At 59.9% G+C, this 19,219-nt stretch overlaps 2 protein-coding genes across 5 annotated transcripts in view; one reads left to right on the forward strand and one right to left on the reverse strand.

The window, feature by feature from the left end:
• Nucleotides 1-863: 863 nt before the first annotated feature.
• Nucleotides 864-7,089, forward strand: UBE2T (ubiquitin conjugating enzyme E2 T). 4 transcript variants are annotated; one of them, XM_065936361.1, is made up of 7 exons: nucleotides 864-917; nucleotides 3,628-3,795; nucleotides 4,285-4,354; nucleotides 5,492-5,597; nucleotides 5,696-5,794; nucleotides 5,905-5,982; nucleotides 6,750-7,089. In XM_065936361.1, exons 2-7 carry the CDS (start codon nucleotides 3,687-3,689, stop codon nucleotides 6,873-6,875), a joined length of 588 nt encoding a protein of 195 aa, XP_065792433.1. In that variant the 5' UTR covers nucleotides 864-917; nucleotides 3,628-3,686; the 3' UTR covers nucleotides 6,876-7,089. The 4 variants fall into 4 exon arrangements, with proteins under 4 accessions (XP_065792433.1, XP_065792436.1, XP_065792435.1 ...); XM_065936364.1 differs by lacking the exon at nucleotides 864-917 and adding an exon at nucleotides 1,020-1,121; XM_065936363.1 differs by lacking the exon at nucleotides 864-917 and adding an exon at nucleotides 1,884-1,903.
• A 5,533-nt stretch (nucleotides 7,090-12,622) lies between these two features.
• Nucleotides 12,623-19,219, reverse strand: part of LGR6 (leucine rich repeat containing G protein-coupled receptor 6) — a 75,936-nt gene continuing 69,339 nt past the window's right edge. The window contains exons 16-18 of the mRNA XM_065937188.1: nucleotides 18,972-19,111; nucleotides 15,879-15,959; nucleotides 12,623-13,824 (exon numbers count right to left, since the gene is read on the reverse strand). Of these exons, the coding sequence (XP_065793260.1) occupies nucleotides 12,623-13,824; nucleotides 15,879-15,959; nucleotides 18,972-19,111 (1,423 nt within the window). The remainder of the gene's footprint in view (nucleotides 13,825-15,878; nucleotides 15,960-18,971; nucleotides 19,112-19,219) is intronic.

Here is a 19,219-nt window from a genome sequence, read left to right on the forward strand (position 1 = left end):
GGACCGCCAGGAGTCGGACACGAGTGAGCACAGCACAGACACACCACCTGCTCAGAAAACCGCCGGAGGAAGGAATTAACTTCAGTTCCGAAGACAGAACAGCAACTGCGACACAATCACAGTTGAGGTGGAAAACAAGGAACCATATCGAAGAGATCAAAATACAAGGTATCAGTAGTAAAATGGGCAGCCAACTCCAGCGTTAAGACAGAAAACACGTCCCCACAGTAAGTGGTGCTGACAGTAAGTGAGGACCGACAGCTGACTGGACGGGAACGGGATTCCCGTGTGGTTCGTGGCTCCCGGCGGGGCCCGCTCCCGCAGCCCACGGGAAGCCCCGGGAGCTCCGCGGGCCTGTGGGGCCGAGAGGACGCCCAAGCTGCGGCCACCCGGAACCACGGCTACTTAACGCCGGTCTGGGCCGGAGGCAAAAGTCCCGACTGGACCGCCCGCGGGTTCAGGCGAACCGGCCGCTCCTCCCGCGGCCGAGTCGGAGGCGTGGCAGGCGCGGCCCTAGCGCGGAGGAAGGCCCCAGCGCCGCGCGCCCCCAGTCGGAGCCAGGCTCCAGTTCCTCGGGCTCTCAGGTCTGACGGTCCTGAGGCGGCAGCCCCTCCGCGCGAACACCGGGACGGCTATCCGCTCCCACACAGAACCTCCCAGATGCTCGCAGCTCGCCGCCTCCCGGGACTCCCGCAGCGAGCCGAAGTCTAAACCGTCCCAGCGAGCCGCGCTCGCGTTCAAAGCGCGTGGGCGGGGCCCGCCCGGAGCGGGCCAATCGGAGGCTGCGCGCCTCCGGCGGCGCTCCGGGGGCCAATCACAGCCTCCCGGGCGGAAGGCGGGGCAAGGCAGCGGCCGGGCTCGCGCAGGCGCGCTGCCGGCTGCTCGGGGCCGTTGCACTGCGAGAAGCAACCGCGCAGGTGAGAGAGGCCGTGGGCGAGCGTCCGCGGGCGGTGTGGGGGGCTGGGGGCGCTTTCTTTCTGCGTGAATGCCGAGCCTCCTCCTCTCCGACTGTCGGTTGTAGAACGGACGCTCTGCACGTCTTGGCAACGCGGTTGGCGCTCTGCCCCGGCCGGCCGGCGTCCCACAGCCGCCCCAGCCGCCCACCCGACGTCTTATTAACTGTGTGTGTGTGTTTTATTGTTCCTGATTCCCAGTACCTGCTTCCTGAGGAAAGCAGGAAGGGTCAGTGTGTAAACGGTGCTCGGTCGCTTAGCCGTGTCTGACTCTTTGCGACCCCAGGGACTGTAGCCCGCCAGGCTCCTCTGTCCGTGGGATTCTCCAGGCAGGAATACTGGAGTGGGGTGCCAGGCCCTCCTCCAGGGGGTCTCCCCGACCCACGGAGCCGAGCGGCGTCTCCTGGGACTCCTGGATTGGCAAGAGGATTCTTTACTAGGAGCGCCACAGTATATAAAAATAGCTAATGACCTCGTAAAATAACTGGATCCCAGAGATGATGGTCCTAAAGACGTGAATAAAGAAATTTGGAATAATTTACGTAATGTCTGTTGTAGTGCTAAATTAATTCTGTTTAAACATACTAATTTGCCTGTAGTATTGCTGATTCTGGGACTTCCTTGGTGGCTCAGTGGTAAAGAATCCGCCTGCCAATTCAGGAGATGCAGGTTCCCATCATCTCTGGGTCAGGAAGACCCCCTGGAGGAGGGCATGACAACCCACTCCAGTATTCTTGCCTGGAGAATCCCATGGACAGAGGAGCCTGGTGGGCTACAGCCCATGGGGTCACAGAATCAGACAGGACTGAAGTGGCTTAGCATGCAGCACACATGTGTGAGTGCATTTCTGGATTCTCAGTTCTATTCATTTGCCCTGTCTATCTTTACTCCAGGACCATCCATTCTTGACAACTGTAGTTATGTATACATAAGTTTTGAAATCAGAAAATGTGAGTCCTCCAACTCTGTTCCTCTTTTTCATGATTCTTTTGACTATTCTGGCTCCCTTGCATTTCCATATGCATTTTTAGGATCTGTCAATTTCTGCAAAAAATAAAAAAGAGAGAGGACACTGGGAATTTTGATAGGGTCCTGTTGAATCTACAGGTCAGTTTGTGAAGTGTTGCCATCTTAAAAATTCATGGATATGAGATGTTTTTCCATCTATTTAGTCTTTAATTTCTTTCAACAATGTTTTATGGTTTTCAAAGTATAGACTTTGTACTTTTTGTTGAATTTATTCTGTCCAATATTTGTGTTGATGTTATTGTAAATTGTTTTCTTTTTTATTGAAATAGACAATTCTGTATTAGTTTCTGGTGTACAGCTAAGTGGCTCAGTTATACATGTATGTGCATATATATATATATATTTCTCATAATAGATTAATACAAGATATATACTTACTGAATATACTTACCTGTGCTATAAATTAAGTCCTTCTTGCTTTATATATATGTTTATATATAAAGAGATGGATGCAACTTAGCAACTGAACAACAAAGCAGAGGGGTACTTGTACCAGTTGACCAATGGAACATATTTAGTATGACGTCACCAGGGAAAAGATGGACTTTTCAATAAATGGGACTAGGACAATTGGTTTTTCATACGAGGGGAGAAACTCAAACTTGGACCCCTACTCACAGTATACACACAGATTGATTACTAGTGGATCGAAGACTTAAATGTGAACATATCTAAGTTTGGGGTTAAGGAAATTTTAATCTACAAAAGTGTAAGTGTAAAAGATGTGTTTGTCAAAAATGCCATGAATGAAGTGCAGAGATCGTGGCAGACTGAGAGGCAGTGTTCGTGACTCACCCATGGAGGGAGACGGCCAGAGAAGTGGGCCCGGGGGGTGGGGGGGGGGGGCTTGTTTTAGATGAGCAATGAGACTTTGAGTATATTTGTTGATGGGCAGAAGAAAAGAAGATTGGAGACACCAGAGAAAGAAGAAATTGATGGAGTGGAAGCTCTAAAGAGCTGAGAAATGTGTGGATTCCAAACCACGTGGAGGAAACCTCAGGCCTTGAAGCGGAGTTTATAAACCTCTGGTGGGAGCACTGCCTGTCCCCAGGTCTCTATGTTTGATCCATGCCCACTCCCCGCCCCCCCAACCGGTGCATGACCATCAGCTTCTCTGCTTGGCCCCTGAGGACGCGTGGGGAGCAAAACTAGACCCACACTAACTAATGCCTCAGGAGTTAGTGACTTATCAGTGGAGATAGACATTAATTTAAAGCATGTAGTGTTTTGTTTGTGGACTTCCCTGGAGGCTTAGAGGGTAAAGCATCTGCCTGCAATGCAGGAGACCCAGGTTCAATCCCTGCATCAGGAAGATGCCCTGGAGAAGGAAATGGCAACCCACTCCAATATTCTTGCCTGGAAAATCCCATGGATGGAGGAGCCTGGTGGGCTACAGTCCATGGGGCCGCAAAGAGTCGGACACGACTGAGCGACTTCACTTTAGAACTTTAGTGTTTTGTTTGTAGAAACTTTTCATTGTTTTATACTTTATTTTTAAAATGTGTTTGCTTGAACAGATAGCATGAGAGAAATGGAAAAAAGTCAAGACTCCCTTCTCAGAATAGCAAGTAACACGAGGGCTGTCTCTGTCCTTCAGTGAATTGAAACTGGTACTAAGAATTCACTGCTACTGACCCTTTTGCAGGCGCCCCCCTTCTCCCCAGGATCCCAGCCAGTGTGAACTGGGCGCTTCTACGTGAGGTCATGCAGAGAACATCGCGCCTGAAGCGAGAGCTGAGCCTGCTGGCCGCGGAGCCGCCCCCAGGCATCACGTGCTGGCAGAACGGGGACCGGATGGAAGACCTGCGTGCACGTAGGTGTCGCCCCAGGCGTGTGGGCCTCAACCCTGTCAAGTTGTACTGAGATGTGAATGCTGTGTGTTCCCCTGAATTAGGGCATGAGTGCATCTGCCTGCCTCATTTGTTACATTTATAAAAGGTCTGCATGACGTTTCTTCTTTGGCCTTTTACCCCACTTCTTGCTGCTTTATGTCCAAGACCTGGGCATCAGCTCTGAGGCAGTTCAGCACCACAGATATGTCACCTTTACGTATCCACGAGACCAGACCAGGCAGCACGTGATCAGAACACAGCCGGCCGCCCCAGCAGAGCTGCAGGTGTTTGTGGTCTATGGCCAGATCTCCCACGCAGTCCTTGTTTGACACCAGCCTTGGGGAGGCTGGTACCTTGTGTGGGGGCTTATCAAACCCTGAGAGCGCTGTCCCAGACCTAGCATCTCCGTCAGGACCAGGTGGTGTGCTGCTTCAGGTCACCCAATTACCTCTTTTTCTTTTTCTTTCAAGAGATACTAGGTGGAGCCAACACACCTTATGAAAAAGGTGTTTTCAAGCTGGAAGTTCACATTCCAGAGAGGTCGGTGTGAATTATATTTACATTTCCACGCTAAACCAGTTACTGGAAGATAGCAGTGTGGTATAGTGTTGAACATAGGACTTACGGGACCTGGATCTTAGTCCTAATCTTATCAGGACTTCCTGTGACCTCTAGCACATTATCTTTGGAGTTCAATCTCTTTCTCTTAAAACTGGGCTAGATCCCATCTAATACCACCACCCCCCACCCCGGGTTTACCATTGCAGTAACACACACATAACCCTGTGCTAACACACACACACACCATTGTAACACAGACACAGCATTGTGGTAACACACACATGTCATTGCGGTAACACACACAGACACCATTGTAACACACACACCACTGCAGTAACACACACATGAACTGACCATTTTAACCCTGTTTAAGTGTATGGTGTTGGGGCATCAGGTGCATTCACATTGTCATCCAGCCACCCCACCCCATCCCTCTCGAGAACTTCCTCATCTTCCCCAGCTAGTGCCTCACAGCCCCGTGACACCAGCTCTCTGTCCCCTCCTCCCTGGTGGGCCCCGTTCCCTCTGCCTGTGTAAAGGCCCCTGTTCATCCAGGGCTGCTCTAAGACGCTCATCAGGGGGCGATGGTTGTAGTTTGTGGTTTGTAGACACCTGTTCACAGGCCACGTTTGTTACAAGTCCTGAGAGAAGTAGGTCAGTAATCCCAGGGATGTCAGTTCTGAGACACAAGGGTTTTTCAAGGTGTGTGTCTCACCAGAAAGAGAGTTACCAGGTGTAGTGTGTAAATCAGAATTGAACCCTGTTTTTCAAAATCCATCTTTACAAAACTACAGCCAAGACTGAGGAAATCTGGGTGGTAGATGAGACTGAGGAATAATTTTTGTATTTTTTTCAAGAGTGTACTGACAGTTTTGCAGCTCTGTAGGAGAGGGACCTTATTCTTCGGAGATCATGCTAAAGTATTTAAAGGGCTAGGGACTTGATCCAGGTGGTGGGTAAAAGAGTTTTCAGTATTGTAAATTTTCATCATAAAAATTGGAAGAGAACAAAGGTTTGTCTCTCAAACGTTGCTGTCCTAATTAGCCGTCAGCAGCTATTTATAACGTCAGAAGCAATATTCTAGTGAAACTTCCCTGTCCTCCTCTGCTGTCAAAGGTACCCATTTGAACCTCCTCAGATCCGATTTCTGACTCCAATCTATCACCCCAACATCGACTCTGCTGGACGGATTTGTTTAGACGTTCTCAAGTTGCCACCAAAAGTGAGTGGCGGGGGCAAGGTCAACCCTCTAGCCTCACGTGATGGGAGAAGCACATTCTTAGAGCCGCTACCTGTCTGTCCCGCTGTCTGTCTGTGTAGGGTGCCTGGAGACCGTCCCTCAACATCGCAACCCTGCTGACTTCTGTTCAGCAGCTCATGGCCGAGCCCAACCCGGATGACCCGCTCATGGCTGACATCGTAAGTGCCGGCCCACTTTCCCCGTGTCCGCTCACTGTTCAGGAGGGTTGCGTGGCGGCTGCAGCTGACAAGTCTCTTCTCTCTCCGTTGACTCTCTGCTTCCGTCTTAGTCCTCAGAGTTTAAATACAATAAGCCAGTCTTCCTCAAGAACGCCATGCAGTGGACAGAGAAGCATGCGCGGCAGAAGGTGGGATGTCTGGCAGCTCTGACTCTGCTCCTGCCTCTTGCCTGTGACATGTGAATGTGTCTGTATACGTACAAGGGTTTATTAGATGTGCTGAGTCCGTGCTGTACCCAAGGGTGGCTGGTTGATCTTCTCCCACAACCTTCCTTGTAATCATTCAGGAGATAGCTCAGCCAGTGGGAGTGAGGGTTTCTAGGAGCCACCATCCACTAAGGACCACCAGACAACTGGGGTCTCTTTGCAGGACTCGGGGAGGGGCAGGGGTGTGGGAGGGAAGGGAGTGGACCTGGAGGGAGGGAGAAGCCACGCCCCCAGTTTACAGCGATAGTTCCCTCGCTTAACAAAGGAGACACTTGAGGAGCAGACACGATGGTGAGCACACGCGGGTCTGCTGAGCTGCCCCTGCTTGAGCCGGAGCCACGGAGCCGTTAGTGTCAGCAGGGAGAAGAATTAACAGACAAATGGCACAGGGGTGGGAGCTGCTTTGGAGGGAATGTCCAGGAGGAGGCAATGAGGCCCCAGGAGAACATTTGTTGTGAACCGTGTTTGGTGTGAACCGTGTTTGATGTGAACCGTGTTCAGTGTGAACCCAGGAGAAGTTCGGTGTGAACAGTGTTCGGTGTGAACCCAGGAGAAGTTCGGTGTGAACCGTGTTCCGTGTGAACTCAGAAGTACAGTGTGAACGGTGTTTGGTGTGAACCCAGTAGATGTTCGGTGTGAACTATGTTTGGTGTGAACTGTGCTGTGCTTTCCCATCTGCTCCTTATCAGGTAGACGAGGAAGGGACGCCTGGCAGCGCCCCCGAGGTGGGCGGCTCAGAGGGGCCCAGCGCCACACAGAAGAGGAAGGCTTCGCAGCTGAGCGGTGGTGGAAAGAGGTTTTGCCCTGACGTTTAGGGATTGTCCTGGCCTGTCTTTGCCGGGATGGTCCAATTTGCCTACATTTCTGGAATGTTTTCTTTGTACTTGATGATGTGATTTTTGTATCCTGTGAAACAGACCTTGTATATTTACGTGTTCTGCTCTACATTGATTCTTGGAGAGTTATTTACCTTGTGCATATTGATTTTAAAACTTTTAAGCCTGAAAAATAAAGTCATTTAATGTTGAATATGCATTTATCCTGAATGTGTGCCTGGGAGCAAACTGGCCAGAGAGCTGTTCAGAAGGAGTGTTACGATATTTGGAAGAGTTGTCCTTTATTTTGCCAACCTACCAGCATCACTCAGGACACTGAGGATGGATGTGTGTCTAAAGGAGCTTTAGAGACCATTTGGTGACCGCCATGCTTCCAGGATTCTAGGTTTCAGATGTCTTAGTGCGGAGCGGGGATAAGGTCGTCACCCTTCTGTAAGTGGTACTTGTGGCTTTCACTCTGTGGCTTACATGGCCGATCAGAATACTGTGGTGCAACACTGTATGTTGAACACATACTTGTACTTGTGCCAAGCGTCCTATGTGCCAAGCATCTGATACGATAATAGACAATCAGGTGATGATCACACAGATTCACATGGGTCTTCACAACCCCACATGTCCCTGGCGGCTTCATCTGACGGCAGGTACTAAGGTGCCAAGCTCTAGTCTCTGCCCAAGACTGGCCAGGGCCCTCAGGCCTGTCCTCACTGTTTTGTTTAGACGATGGAGCAGGCATACCAGGCCTGTCCTCACTGTTCTGTTCAGATGATGGAACAGGCAGACCCAGGCCTGTCCTCACTGTTAGTTTAGACGATGGAGCGGGCGGACCCAGGCCTGTCCTCACTGTTCTGTTCAGATGATGGAGTGGGCGGACCCAGGCTTCTCCTCACTGTTAGTTTAGACGATGGAGCGGGCGGACCCAGGCCTGTCCTCACTGTTCTGTTCAAATGATGGAGCAGGCGGACCCAGGCTTCTCCTCACTGTTAGTTTAGACGATGGAGCGGGCGGACCCAGGCCTGTCCTTACTGTTAGTTTAGATGATGGAGTGGGCGGACCCGGGCCTGTCCTCACTGTTCTGTTCAGATGATGGGGCACGCGGACCCAGGCCTGTCCTCACTGTTAGTTTAGATGATGGAGTGGGCGGACTCGGGCAGAAGTCAGCTGAGGTGGAACGAGGTGCCGAGGCAGGGAGGCTGCATGCCCTGCCGTGTTGAGCCTGGTGGTTCCAGGCCAGGCAGGGCTCAGGGCACACAGAGGGCCCCTCGAGCCATTTCTCTTCCTCCACCGTGGAACCGCCCCGCACTCGTGGCGGCCTGACTTAGGACACAGGCGCAGTGACAGACGACGGCATCAACTGAAATGTGGATTTCCTGCGTGTCCCCACTTCATGTATTTCCAGCTCCTACAGAATTCTTGAAACCACTTCTCCAAATCAGCTACCGTTCTGTCATTCAGGCCCAGGAACTCATCTGCTCTCCTGTACTAGGGCAAATGTGCCTCAAACTGGGGCTTGCAGATGCCATTAGTGTATCACCCGGGAAGCTTCACGTGTAGGAACCGAACAGCTGTTGACACTGGGGGCGGGGCGGGTGTCTGGACGGCTGGGCTGGGGGCCCCACTCACACGTGCTGTCCGCACTGTCCCTCCGGGAGGGGCTGCCAGCAGCCATCAGGGCCGCGAGCTTCTTGTCCACAGCGAGCGTCTGTGGCAGGAGACGCCCGTTTCCACGGTGCTGACGGGGGGACAGGCCAGGTGTGAAGCCAGATGGCCTTGGAGTCACTGTGGGAAAGCGCAAGCTCCCTCCGCAGCTGGCCTCCAGCAGGTCTCAGCTGCCTGGCTGTCACAGCCAGAACCTCGTCCCCTGGCCTCCAGCCCTGACTCTGCCGTCCACGCTTCTCGCAGCAACAAACTCTTCAGGTGATGTATTAATAAAAGCCAGATTGTACCTCCTCCTGGAGCCCGAGAGAGCCCTGTCTCCTGTCCCCTGTCCCCCAGCGCTGTGGGCGTCACCCCCTCGGCCTGCACACACCTCTCCTCTGTCAGCCACGTGCAGCCACGCGGCCCCGCCATCACCACACACCAGCTCCCCGGCCTGTGCCGTCCCCCCGCTTCCACACGGACTGCAGAGCCTCCACCCACGAGGCGGCCCCGGGATGCCTCACCCGTCCCCTGAAGGGGCCGCGGCCGGCTCTTGGCGGCCCTCATGCCCTGCACCATCTGCTGCTGTGTCCACTCCACGGGCTTGGTCACGGCTACAGAGCCTGTGCCCTGATCACTAGAAATAGAGAAGCCGGAAGTCTCTGAGTTCACAAGCAGAGGGGACCCAGGCAGAGGATGAGAGAAGATGGGGGAGGAAGGCCAGGCCCCGCACCCAGCCTGGGAAGGAGGGGAAGAAGGAGCGTGAACGCGGGTCCAGGAGACCCCGGCCCGGGAAGCACCACTCGCCGGCATGGGTCCGGAGTGCTGCCCGAGCTCTGCATGCTCAGGGCGGCTCTGAAGATTCTGCAGGGGTGGGGCGGGGACAGCGGCCCCCCTACAAGGCGCTAAAGCCCTGCTCTGCCGGCACAAGCAAGCTGAGTGGTCACCCCAGAGGCTGTGAGTCCGATCCCGCCTGCTGCCCACGGCAGCTCCACTCCTGGAAAAGGGACCAGGAGGGTGCACGACGCGTTGCACGGAGGACCCGCGTCCAAGGGCACACAGGGCAGCCCCGCGTGCAAGGGCAAAACTGGAAGCAACCCAAGTGCCCGGAGGGCGGAAGTGAAGCCATGGCCCAGCTCCACGGTGGGAAGAGCGCCACCGTCCTGCAGAAACCAGAGGGCGCCCCCCACGGACCTGGGCTGTGAGCACGGGCATGTTGTTGGTGGAGAAGAGACGCTGGAGCGGAGCAGGAGCAAAGCGCAGCAGTCCTCGGCAAGAGGGGCGGGGGCGGGGGCGGTCAGAGAGAGACGCGTGCCGTCGGGACACGCGCGTGTATTGCTCATCCAGAGGGAGGAGTAAAAGGGGTCACGGAGGACCTGCCGAGGGGCGGGGGCTCACACCCCCATCTCAGAGCCGCTCTCACCCGCCCGCCCACCCGCACAGCCCGCCCGGCCCGGCCCCCACAGCCCCACAGAGAGAGGCGGCGGCCCCGGGACGGATGCGGTGCTCCCTGATGCCTGCCTCCTCCCAGCACAGGGCGTGGACCCGGCCCAGCAGGCGCCAGCACAGAGCCCGGAGCCCGTCAGGGCCTCACTGCCTCGCTCGTCCTCACTGGCTTGGAGCAGGCAAGCCATGAGTTTCGCAGGTCAGGTGGGGAGGTCGGCCAGGGGCAGGCCCAACCCGAGGCTCCGTAGTCACAGCCCTGCACCCAGCCTCGAGGAGGGACTTCCTGAGGTGAGGACAGAGCAGCCAAGGAGAATCGGCTGTGGTGGCCGGGGCCCTCGGGCAGGCACTGAATGACCCGGCTGGCAGGAGCCAGTGCGGCCCCCACTGCAGCCCCCAGGACGGGCTCTGCTCTGCAGACACCGTCTTGGAAGACATCATCAATCCAAATAAATGCATTTACATGCACTGAATTACTCGGCTTTTGATTGTTTGATCAATGACAGACTAATACATAATCTTCCACTGACCACAGCAGCGAGCCAAAGAGAAACGCTCCAACTTGCCAGAAAGCCGGCCGGACACAACTCGACTTCACCTCTTGTTTTGAGTCGGTGTACACCTACAGGGCCTTCCCTAGTGGCTCAGACAGTAAAGAGTCCGCCTGCCTATAGAAGAGGCAGGGGTTCAATCCCAGAGTGGGAAAGATCCTCTGGAGAAGGGAATGGCAACCCACTCCAGTATTCTTGCCTGGAAAATCCCATGGACAGAGGAGCCTGATGGGCTATAGTCTATGGGGTCGCAAAGATTCGAACACAACAGAACATGCATATACACACATACACAACATCTGCAAAGCTTTTGAATAATAAAAACAGTTTGTGGCAAACACCTTTCCTCTGACCACAAGGTGGAGGCCTGGCCGACGCCAGCTGGCCGGGAACAGAGCGCAGGTGGAGGTGGGGCCGCCCTGGGGCCGAGCCTGCAGCCGGGAGCCCTGCCTCTCCCCCAGGAAGGGCCCTGCAGGCCCCACGCAGCAGCTCCAACTCTGGGGGCTGGTGGGCACACAGGAGCGGCCTGGACTCACGGCTCCCAAAGCCATCCTCCCTTCGCCATCCGTCCCTGGGGCGTCTTGGAGAACTGAGAGGCCCATCGGAGTCACCCTGTCTCTGGGCCAAACAGAGCCCCGGCTCAGCCCAGGCGGTGGGGAGACCAGGGTGCGCGCCTGCCCAGCTGACCCCTGGCGGTGCCTGCGGGCAGTGCTAGGCCTGGTGAGCCCTCCTATGGCACCGGGACAGCGGGTCTGCTCCAGAGCCAGCAGAGTCCAGGCTCCTCAGCTGGACTCAGAACATGATGTCAAATGTGACGGCCCACCGCGGAGCCTCGCTCCTCTGCTCGCCCGCCCGGCAGCCTTGGCGACTCCTCCAAGGGTTTCCACTGGGGGACCGGTGGGGGTTGTCAGGGCTATGAGACAGCAGTCCCCCAGCCATGAGACCCGAAGGACCTTGCCAGAGCCATCCCGTCCGACAGCACCAGGCGGGGCCCTCTGTCCCGTCCGGACGTGACAGATGGCAGGGTGCCCGGGATGAGCCGCCCGTCTCCCGAGCCCCAGTTCCCACTGCTCTCCTGCATTTGGGGCGGGGGAGGGTGTGCGGGTGGCGCATAGGGACAGACACAAGGTCCTAGCCCATCTGGGGCACCCAGGAGCCTGGGCCTGTGTGACACTTCCTGCAACCCAACACGTCACACGTGTCCCTGGGACTGACTGGCGGCTCCGGGCACCTCGGCAGGGCAGGGCCGGGGTCTCGGGGGGACGGTCGGGCTCGTGGCAGAAGGCAGCAGGCGGAGAACACGGGGAGGAGCTCGGAGTCGCGGGGGGCCAGGAACCCCGTGTCTTCCGAGGGCAGAGGTTTCCCTGGTGCCTGCCAGCTGTTCACCGTGCCCCCATGGACCACAGGGCAACCACTCTGCAGTGTTCTCGGGGCAGGACAAGAGAGGCGGGGAGGTAACAGGGTTGAGCCCTAGCTCCCAAGACGGGTGGCCTCCTGTGGTATCAACGGGGGTGCAGGAGGGGGCCCCCAGGAGAGGTGGGGGCTCATCTGTGAGATGCTAGTAGCTGCTCGATGAAAACCAAACAAGCAATCCCGAACCTGCTGGTCAAGAACTGGGGACCCGGTTAAAGCAGGTTCTCCTGCCCCGTCAGCACACAGGCCTTCTCCCCGGGTATCTGAGAAAGGAGCGCCGTGACCTGTTTTCTGAAACTGGTGCTGACAGGAATCTTGTGAGGGGTGCATTCAGGGCCCGCGCGGTGCAGAGCTTGGGGCGGTCCCTGGCATCCCCACCCCGACCTTCCTCTGGGCCACGTGGGCCACCAGCCCCCACCCCAGTATCGTCTTCTGCTCCCCTCACTTCCCTTAAGTGACAAACGTCCAGACCTCAGGTCCTCAGCCTCAAGTGCGACAGGGAAGAGGCCAGAGCAGGACTGAGGGGAGACCCGGCCGAGAACCCACAGGCAGCGGCCTGCGAGGGGAGCGACCGGCAGGGCTGGGGCGGGTCGTCTGCACAGCTCACACTGAGTCGTCCTGACTTATTTCACAGGTGGCAGCAGCATCCATGGAGGGGGCAGGCGGGAGTGGGGAGGACATTCAGACGCTTGAGGCCAAGCTGGATGACTGGAAGCCCCCGCCGCCCGCCCAGCCTCGGCCTGCTGGCGAGGCCTCCAGGGTTCCCTGAGGTGGTCCACCATCCCTGGAGGACGGCTGCTTCCCAAACCGGGTTCCCTCCAGTTCTGCAACGTGGCCGCCTTCCAGCTGGAGGCCCCCAGGCTGCTGGCGGGGGACAAGAGCACCCGAGGGGAGGCCGTGGGTCTCGGAGGCCCCCGCAGTGAGCTCCATGTCGGGGAAGGCCACCAGGGCCTGGGTGGAGTCGCAGGAGCTCGGCTCCCACGGGCTGGTGCCCCTCGGGCAGAGCCAGAGCCGCCGCAGGTCCTCCCGGGAGTGGGGGCTGAAGAGCAGGTAGAGCAGGGGGTTGAGGCAGGCGGGCAGGGGCAGCACCAGGAGCAGGATGGCCTTGACGGCCTCGGGGGTCACAGGCAGCAGGCCCAGCGCAGACGCCAGGCTGAGGAAGGCCACGGGGCAGAAGAGGAGCCCGTTGGCGAAGGTGAGCCAGGCCACGTGGCGCACGGCCGCGCAGTCCCAGGCAGCCTCCAGCCCGGCCGCGGGCAGGCCGCAGGAGAGCGCGATGCAGGCCAGGGCTGCCGCCAGGAGGCAGGCGGCGTGCAGGAGCACCAGCGCCACGGCGAAGCCCAGAGCGGTCGGCTGGCCGGCGGGCGGAGCGTACGGCAGGCAGAGCGGGGAGGCGCCGTACTCGCCCACCGAGGCCAGCGGCAGGGCAGCCAGCAGCCCCGCCAGCGCCAGGCAGCCCAGGGCCCCCGCGCGCACACTGCCCGCGGCCGGCGCCTTCCCGCGGGCCCGCACACAGGCCGCGGCCACGCTGCAGTGCGCCGCGCCCAGGCTCAGCAGCAGCACAAATGCCTCGGAGCCCAGCACAGCCAGGAAGCCTGCCGCCCGGCAGCCCGGGCCCGCCTCCCAGCGTGCGCCGTACTCGGAGAACCGGCCGAAGGTCAGCGCGTCAACGGAGGCGAGGAGGCCGTAGGACAGGCCGGTCAGGGTGTTGGCCCCCGCGAGGGCCCCCACCACGAACTTGGCCGGGGGCAGCGGGCCGGGCCCGGCCGCGGAGAGGCTCAGCAGCACCAGCCCGTTGCAGAGCAGGGCCAGCAGCACGACGGCCCACACGGCCAGGCGGACGCCCCAGCTCTCGAAGAGGTGCTCGCAGGGCTGGAAGGGGCCTGCAGGAGAGAGGCAGACGCTAGCTGGGCCGGGCCGCGCGGCTCTGCCCTCTGCCCACCCTCTGGGCTCGGGCTCCGGCCGGCGGGGGCAGAGCTGACACCCAGCGGGCCTCTTCCCTGAGCTGCTGGGGGTGGACACCGGCCCAGGACCCAAGGAGCAGGAACGTGAGACATGCACAGCACACACCGAGGCAGCACAGATGGGCCGTGGGAACACGTCAGGGCGGCCCTCCCTGCGGAGCAGCGTCCAGAAGCAAGGGCAGGACAGGCCGCCCTGGCAGCCTGCTGTGGGACAGGCCAGACCAACCCGCAGAGGGAGGGGGCGGCCGGCTCTGCTTCTCAGGATGGTGCCGTCCCAGCGGGAGGAGGCTCCACGGCCACACACCTGCCCTGGAGTCAGTCGGGCAGAGCACGGGAGGACAGGTGGCCCTGGGGTCTGCCCGCCGGGTCCTGCCCTGGGCAGGGAGGCCTGCCTTGTCCCTCTCTCTCCGGGGGCCGTCATCAAACCACTCTGTTGCTTTGATTCTTCACTGTTTTGACCTTGGACTCCTGTTCAACACGCTGCCCGGCGGCCTGGGCCTTTGCGAGGCTTCTGTGCCAGCTACTTTTTAAACACTTTTTTCTAATTATCAAATAATAGATGGTAATTGTAGAAAAATCGGAACACAGAACATGGAAAAACTGAAACTGCTCATGAGAGAAGCCCTTCAGAGAAGCTCCTTATTTTGCTAGGTTTTCTATCAGTTTAAAACATACATATAGATCTTTAACTTATTGGGACTTTACTGCATATAGCCTCTTACTCTCTTTTTGCTAGAGTATTATTGTGCATGCTCTCAAACACGAGCCGGTGCCTGTGCGGTAAGAAGGGGACCCAGCCGTCTATACGGCTACTGGGCAAGCGGGCAAGCGGGAGCCTGTGTTCACGCTCCTTCTCCTCTGGAGCGCCATCGCTGCGCGGGCCGGATTTCCGCGGCGGAACGTCCCCGGGAACCCGGACGGGTGCGCTTGCCGCCGCGGGCGCTAGGGGGCGCTCGGCGGGCGGGGGCGCGGACACCGTCCTCCGCCGCGGCCCCCCGCGCGCCCCCAGGCGGCCTGGGCCTTCAAGCTGAACGCAGGGCCGGGCTGCGCCGGCGCGAGCCGTGTTCCCCGACGTCGGAGGGAGGCTGGTCAGCCGCCAGGGGTGGGCGCTGCCGGGAGGAGCCCCGGGGACACCTGCGGCTCTGCGGCCCGCGGCCCGGGGCGCCCCGCGGAGCTGCTGGGAGGGGCGGGGGGCGGCGGCGGGGACCGCGGCCCGCAGCCCCCAGCAAGGCCTCCCGCAGCACCGGCTCCCGGCTGTGGCCTCCCAGGGCGCTCTGCAGAGGTCGCTCTGGGCCGCAGGCACCCGGGGAGGCGCACCCGGGCGGCGGGAGCCCCTCCAGAGCAGGCCCCGGCCTCCCCGCCCCAGGCCTTCCCCGCCTCGCGCGGGTCTTGGCCGAAGAACAGTGCGCTCAGAGGGGTGAGGAAATGGAGAGGCCAAGGCGACAGCCCAACAGGACAAGTGATGACAGCTTCCTCATTAAACAAAGCCGAAGGCCGTGCTTCCCCAGGGCCGTACCCCGCGCGCCGCCTCACAGACACTGAAAGCCCGGGGCCAGCCGGCCCGACGGGCGGCAGGACGGCAGCCCAGGCACGAGACGCCGCCACGACGCCGAGCTCCGGCCTCAAGGAGCCGGGAACGAGCCGGCCAGGCAGCTGAAGGCTAAGCGCACTGCAACAGCGACAGCGACGCCGCTCAGCGCCGCGACCAGCGTCAGGACGGCGTCAGCGCGGACGGGCTCCTGCTGCAGCGCGCCCTCCCTCCGCCGCCAGAAGCTCTCCCCGCCCACCGCGTCCGCGGAGGCCGGCCTCTGCACACGAGCCTGCGTCGCCCCACCGGCCTGGTTGCCAGCCTCCGAAATAAACGTTCCTCCCCCAGGCCTGCCCCTCGAGTACCGGCGTTTGAGCAGCGGGACCTAGCGTTCTGAAGCAGCCCTGCCCAGAGCCTGCCCTCCCAGCCCGAGGTGCCCTCTCACCTGGAGCGGGGCTGCACTGCACAGCGGGGGCCGGCCTGCGGTCCCCCATCTCCGGCTGCAGCTCTTCCGGGTCCAGGTCATCTGAGGAGAGCGGACAGGGGCTCAGACCTGCTCTCGCTGTGGGTCAAGCCCGCCCTTTCCCGAGACGCCCACCCCGGAGACGTCCGCTGCGCACCGCGCACCCCAGCGGCCCCGGGGAAACGCTCGGTCAGCTCCCCGCTGCCCGCCCGTGGCTCCTCCGCCTGCGGTCCTCCACGCCCAAGACCTGCTCCTCCTCCGACTCAGGGAGCATCTGCAGCCGGGCAGCCGGGCAGTCTGAGGAGGCTGCCCTGACTCTGTGGGCTCTGCACCCTGGCCAGGACTCCACGTCCAGCTGGAGGCACCGCACGCGGAGCAGGACGGGCAGCGCGCCGGATGTGCCGCAGGAGATGGACCGGGGCTGGGCAGCTGGGAGGAGCACTCGGGAAGGCCGGGGCGAGGGGAGGAACACCAGCCTCAACGCGAGCAGCCGGCAGGCACCGCGCGCCAGCAGCGACGGGCGGATCACAGGAGAACCACGGTCCCGGCGGACAAGCCCCCGGTCAGAGTCACGAGCCCGGGGCTGGGCACACGCCGGGGCGCGGGCGGACAGGACGGCCCTGCTCTCGGGGGTCATGGCTCTGTGCCCGGGACCAGCTCTCGTCCTCCAGGCCCGCGCCCGCTGGGGCCTCGTGCTTGCAGCCGTGGGGGCCAGGCACCCTCCGGCACTGCTGCACAGATGAGGTGAGGACGCTGCCCTGGGTCTCACGGCCAGGGCGCGACAGGGCCAAATTCGAAGCCAGCCTCGCTGGGCCCCAGAGCCCAGACGCTGGATTTCCCCGCCTGGGGCTGGTTTGGAGGGATGGTCAGGGGTGCTTTATAGGTGCAGGAGGTGGGGAGAGCAGGACTGGGGAGGTTGGAGCAGAAAGCCCTGTGTGAGAAGTGGCGCGTCCCTACGGAGCGAGCAGACGGACTAGATAATCCTCATGGCCCCTCAATTCTAAGTCTAGGCCCTGCGATTCTGCTAGTCTGAGAAAACAGGGTCAGAAAGTCAAATCCCTTGTTAAAGAGACTCCAAAATAAGTTGGATTATTTCCACTGTTCACTCTTGCACTGTGTCTTAAACCAGGCCTGCAGTCTCCTAGGGGCGGGCATCTCAGGGCCACAGACTCTTTAAGAATACTGAAGTGATAAATAAATGATGTAAGCCATTCTATAGTTTATAGAGGCGAAATCCTTTTTTGAAGTGATAATTCATCACTAGAAGAGGGTTTTTTTGTTTGTTTTTCCTGGCCGAATGGCTTGTGGGATCTCAGTTTCCTGACCAGTGATTGAACCCAGGCCCCTGGGAGTGAGACCTCAGAGTCCGCATCACTGGACCTCGAGGGAACTCCTGAAAGACTTTGTCTTAAGAACAAGAGCCTGGTTTCTGGAGCCGGGCTGGGCAAGGCGAGGGAGCCGGGTGGCCACCCCCTCGGGGCCGGGCCAGGCCAGGCAGGCCACGGGTCACACCGGCCCCCGCCTCTGGCTCAGGGCTGGCACCCTGCATGGAGCCTTGCTCCCACTTCGGGTGGGAGTCGCCCCGGGAGGCCGGGGGCCGAGCAGTGCCCACAGCCTGGCGGTCCACCCCTCGCCACCCTTCCCGCTCTGCAGAGGAGCTGGCCGATGCCTGAAGGAAGCGCAGGGGAAGCTGGAGGGCTCCGGCCAAGGTTGGAGGTCACAGTAAAGCGCTAGTAAAGCTTCTGTGGCCACGGCCTGGTCCTGGCCCCTCCTCAGCTCCGCGGACCCTCGGGAAGGGGACCCTGCCCAGCTCCCGCTATCATCCTGATGCCTGTGGTTTTCCAAGACCTCAACCTGGTTCCACCTCGAGGAAGGAAGGGCCCCCATGGGTGGACGGCAGACGCTGCGCTGCCCTGGGGACGCATCTGCTGGGCCAGCGCCGGCCGTACACCTGCCCACGAGGCTCTGCGCCCCCACCACCCACGCTGGCCTCCGGGGCTCCCAGCTACACGCCTGTGTGTTCCCCTTCTCTGAGCAGGACACTGGGCGCATCTGAGTCTCCCCAATCTGTGGGGAGGGAACACTGCTCCCGCTTTAAGGATGAGAAACAGAGGCTCTGTCTGCCACGACCAGCCCTTGAGCCGTCTGACCCAGTTAGAGCCTGGCTCTGTCTACCCTGTCCTGAACGTTCTTCTCCCATGGTGGTGGTGGTTTAGTTGCTCAGTCGTGTCTGACTCTCTGTGACCCCAGGAACTGTAGCCCTCCAGGCTCCTCTGTCCATGGGATTCTCCAGGCAAGAATACCAGAGTGGGTTGTCATTTCCTTCTCCAGGGGATCTTCCCAACCCAGGGGCCGAGCCCACGTCTCCTGCATTACAGGCAAGTGGTAACCACTGAGCCCCCAAGGAAGCCTTGCCCACGGTTAGACCTGATTCTTCTGTTTTATTTCTGCACTGACGTAAGAGAAGAGGGAGCCGGGACCTTTCCTCCCGCTCCGGATTCCCCTAGTGCTCCGCAGCAGGCTGCTAGCCAGGGAGGCCCTTCTCCCTGCCTGTCATCCCAGAGCCCAGCCCACAGGCGGTCCTCTCAGGGTGAGGGGCCACTCCTGCGAAGCCAGAGCACCGGGGCCTCCGAAGTCGCTGCCGGGGAGACTTGCCGGGGGCGGTGGTGACCCCCGGGTGCTCCGTTTGGCTCTGGGGGCAGTGCTGACCCCCGGGTGCTCCGTTTGGCTCTGGGAACGGCATGAGGGGACTTTCTCTGGAAGCAGGCTTAACTGAATTGATTTAACGGAAGTGCTCTTGACTGCAGCTGATGGAAAAGGGCTGCCTGCTCTAAGAACGCCCTGCGAGGTGGGAGTGGGGCGCCGTGCGGGTGCTGTGGCCCACAGTGGGTGTGGACAGGCAGGGCTGTGACGGGCGGCGGGGCAGCAGAGGGCTCACAGACACCTCCCCAGGCCTTGGAGACGGGCCCAGACAGAGGTGGTCCCCTGGGCCTGCAGCCCTGCCGCTCCCTGTGGCCCACCCGCCCCTCCCGGGCCTCGTCCCCCGCCGCCCGCGTCCCCGGGTGCGTCACTCACAGCGGTCAGCCAGTGTCTGCCTGGGAGGGTCCCGGGCGTCAGGGGGAGACTGCTGGGGCCCCCACGGCCCCGAGGCCGGGAAGAAGCCAGGGCAGCCGCTGTAGGCGCAGCACTGGTAGGCGTAGGGCACCTCCAGGGTCCTAGGGGGGCGGGCGGGGAGACAGCTGCCTGAGCCAGATCAGGACTCCCAGCTCCTTCCCGGGGCCCGGCTGCTCCTCCTGCCTCCTCCCCCGTCATCTCCAGGCCTG

The sequence above is a fragment of the Muntiacus reevesi genome, chromosome 5 (genome assembly GCF_963930625.1).
Source record: "Muntiacus reevesi chromosome 5, mMunRee1.1, whole genome shotgun sequence".
Lineage (NCBI taxonomy): Eukaryota > Metazoa > Chordata > Mammalia > Artiodactyla > Cervidae > Muntiacus > Muntiacus reevesi.

Bases quoted from the DNA above. Each gene is read 5' to 3' on its own strand.
- UBE2T (XM_065936361.1), top strand. From the start codon at position 3,687: ATGCAGAGAACATCGCGCCTGAAGCGAGAGCTGAGCCTGCTGGCCGCG. The intron at 3,796-4,284 runs GTAGGTGTCGCC...TTTTCTTTCAAG, and splicing joins GATGGAAGACCTGCGTGCAC to AGATACTAGGTGGAGCCAAC. The intron at 5,983-6,749 runs GTGGGATGTCTG...GCTCCTTATCAG, and splicing joins AGAAGCATGCGCGGCAGAAG to GTAGACGAGGAAGGGACGCC.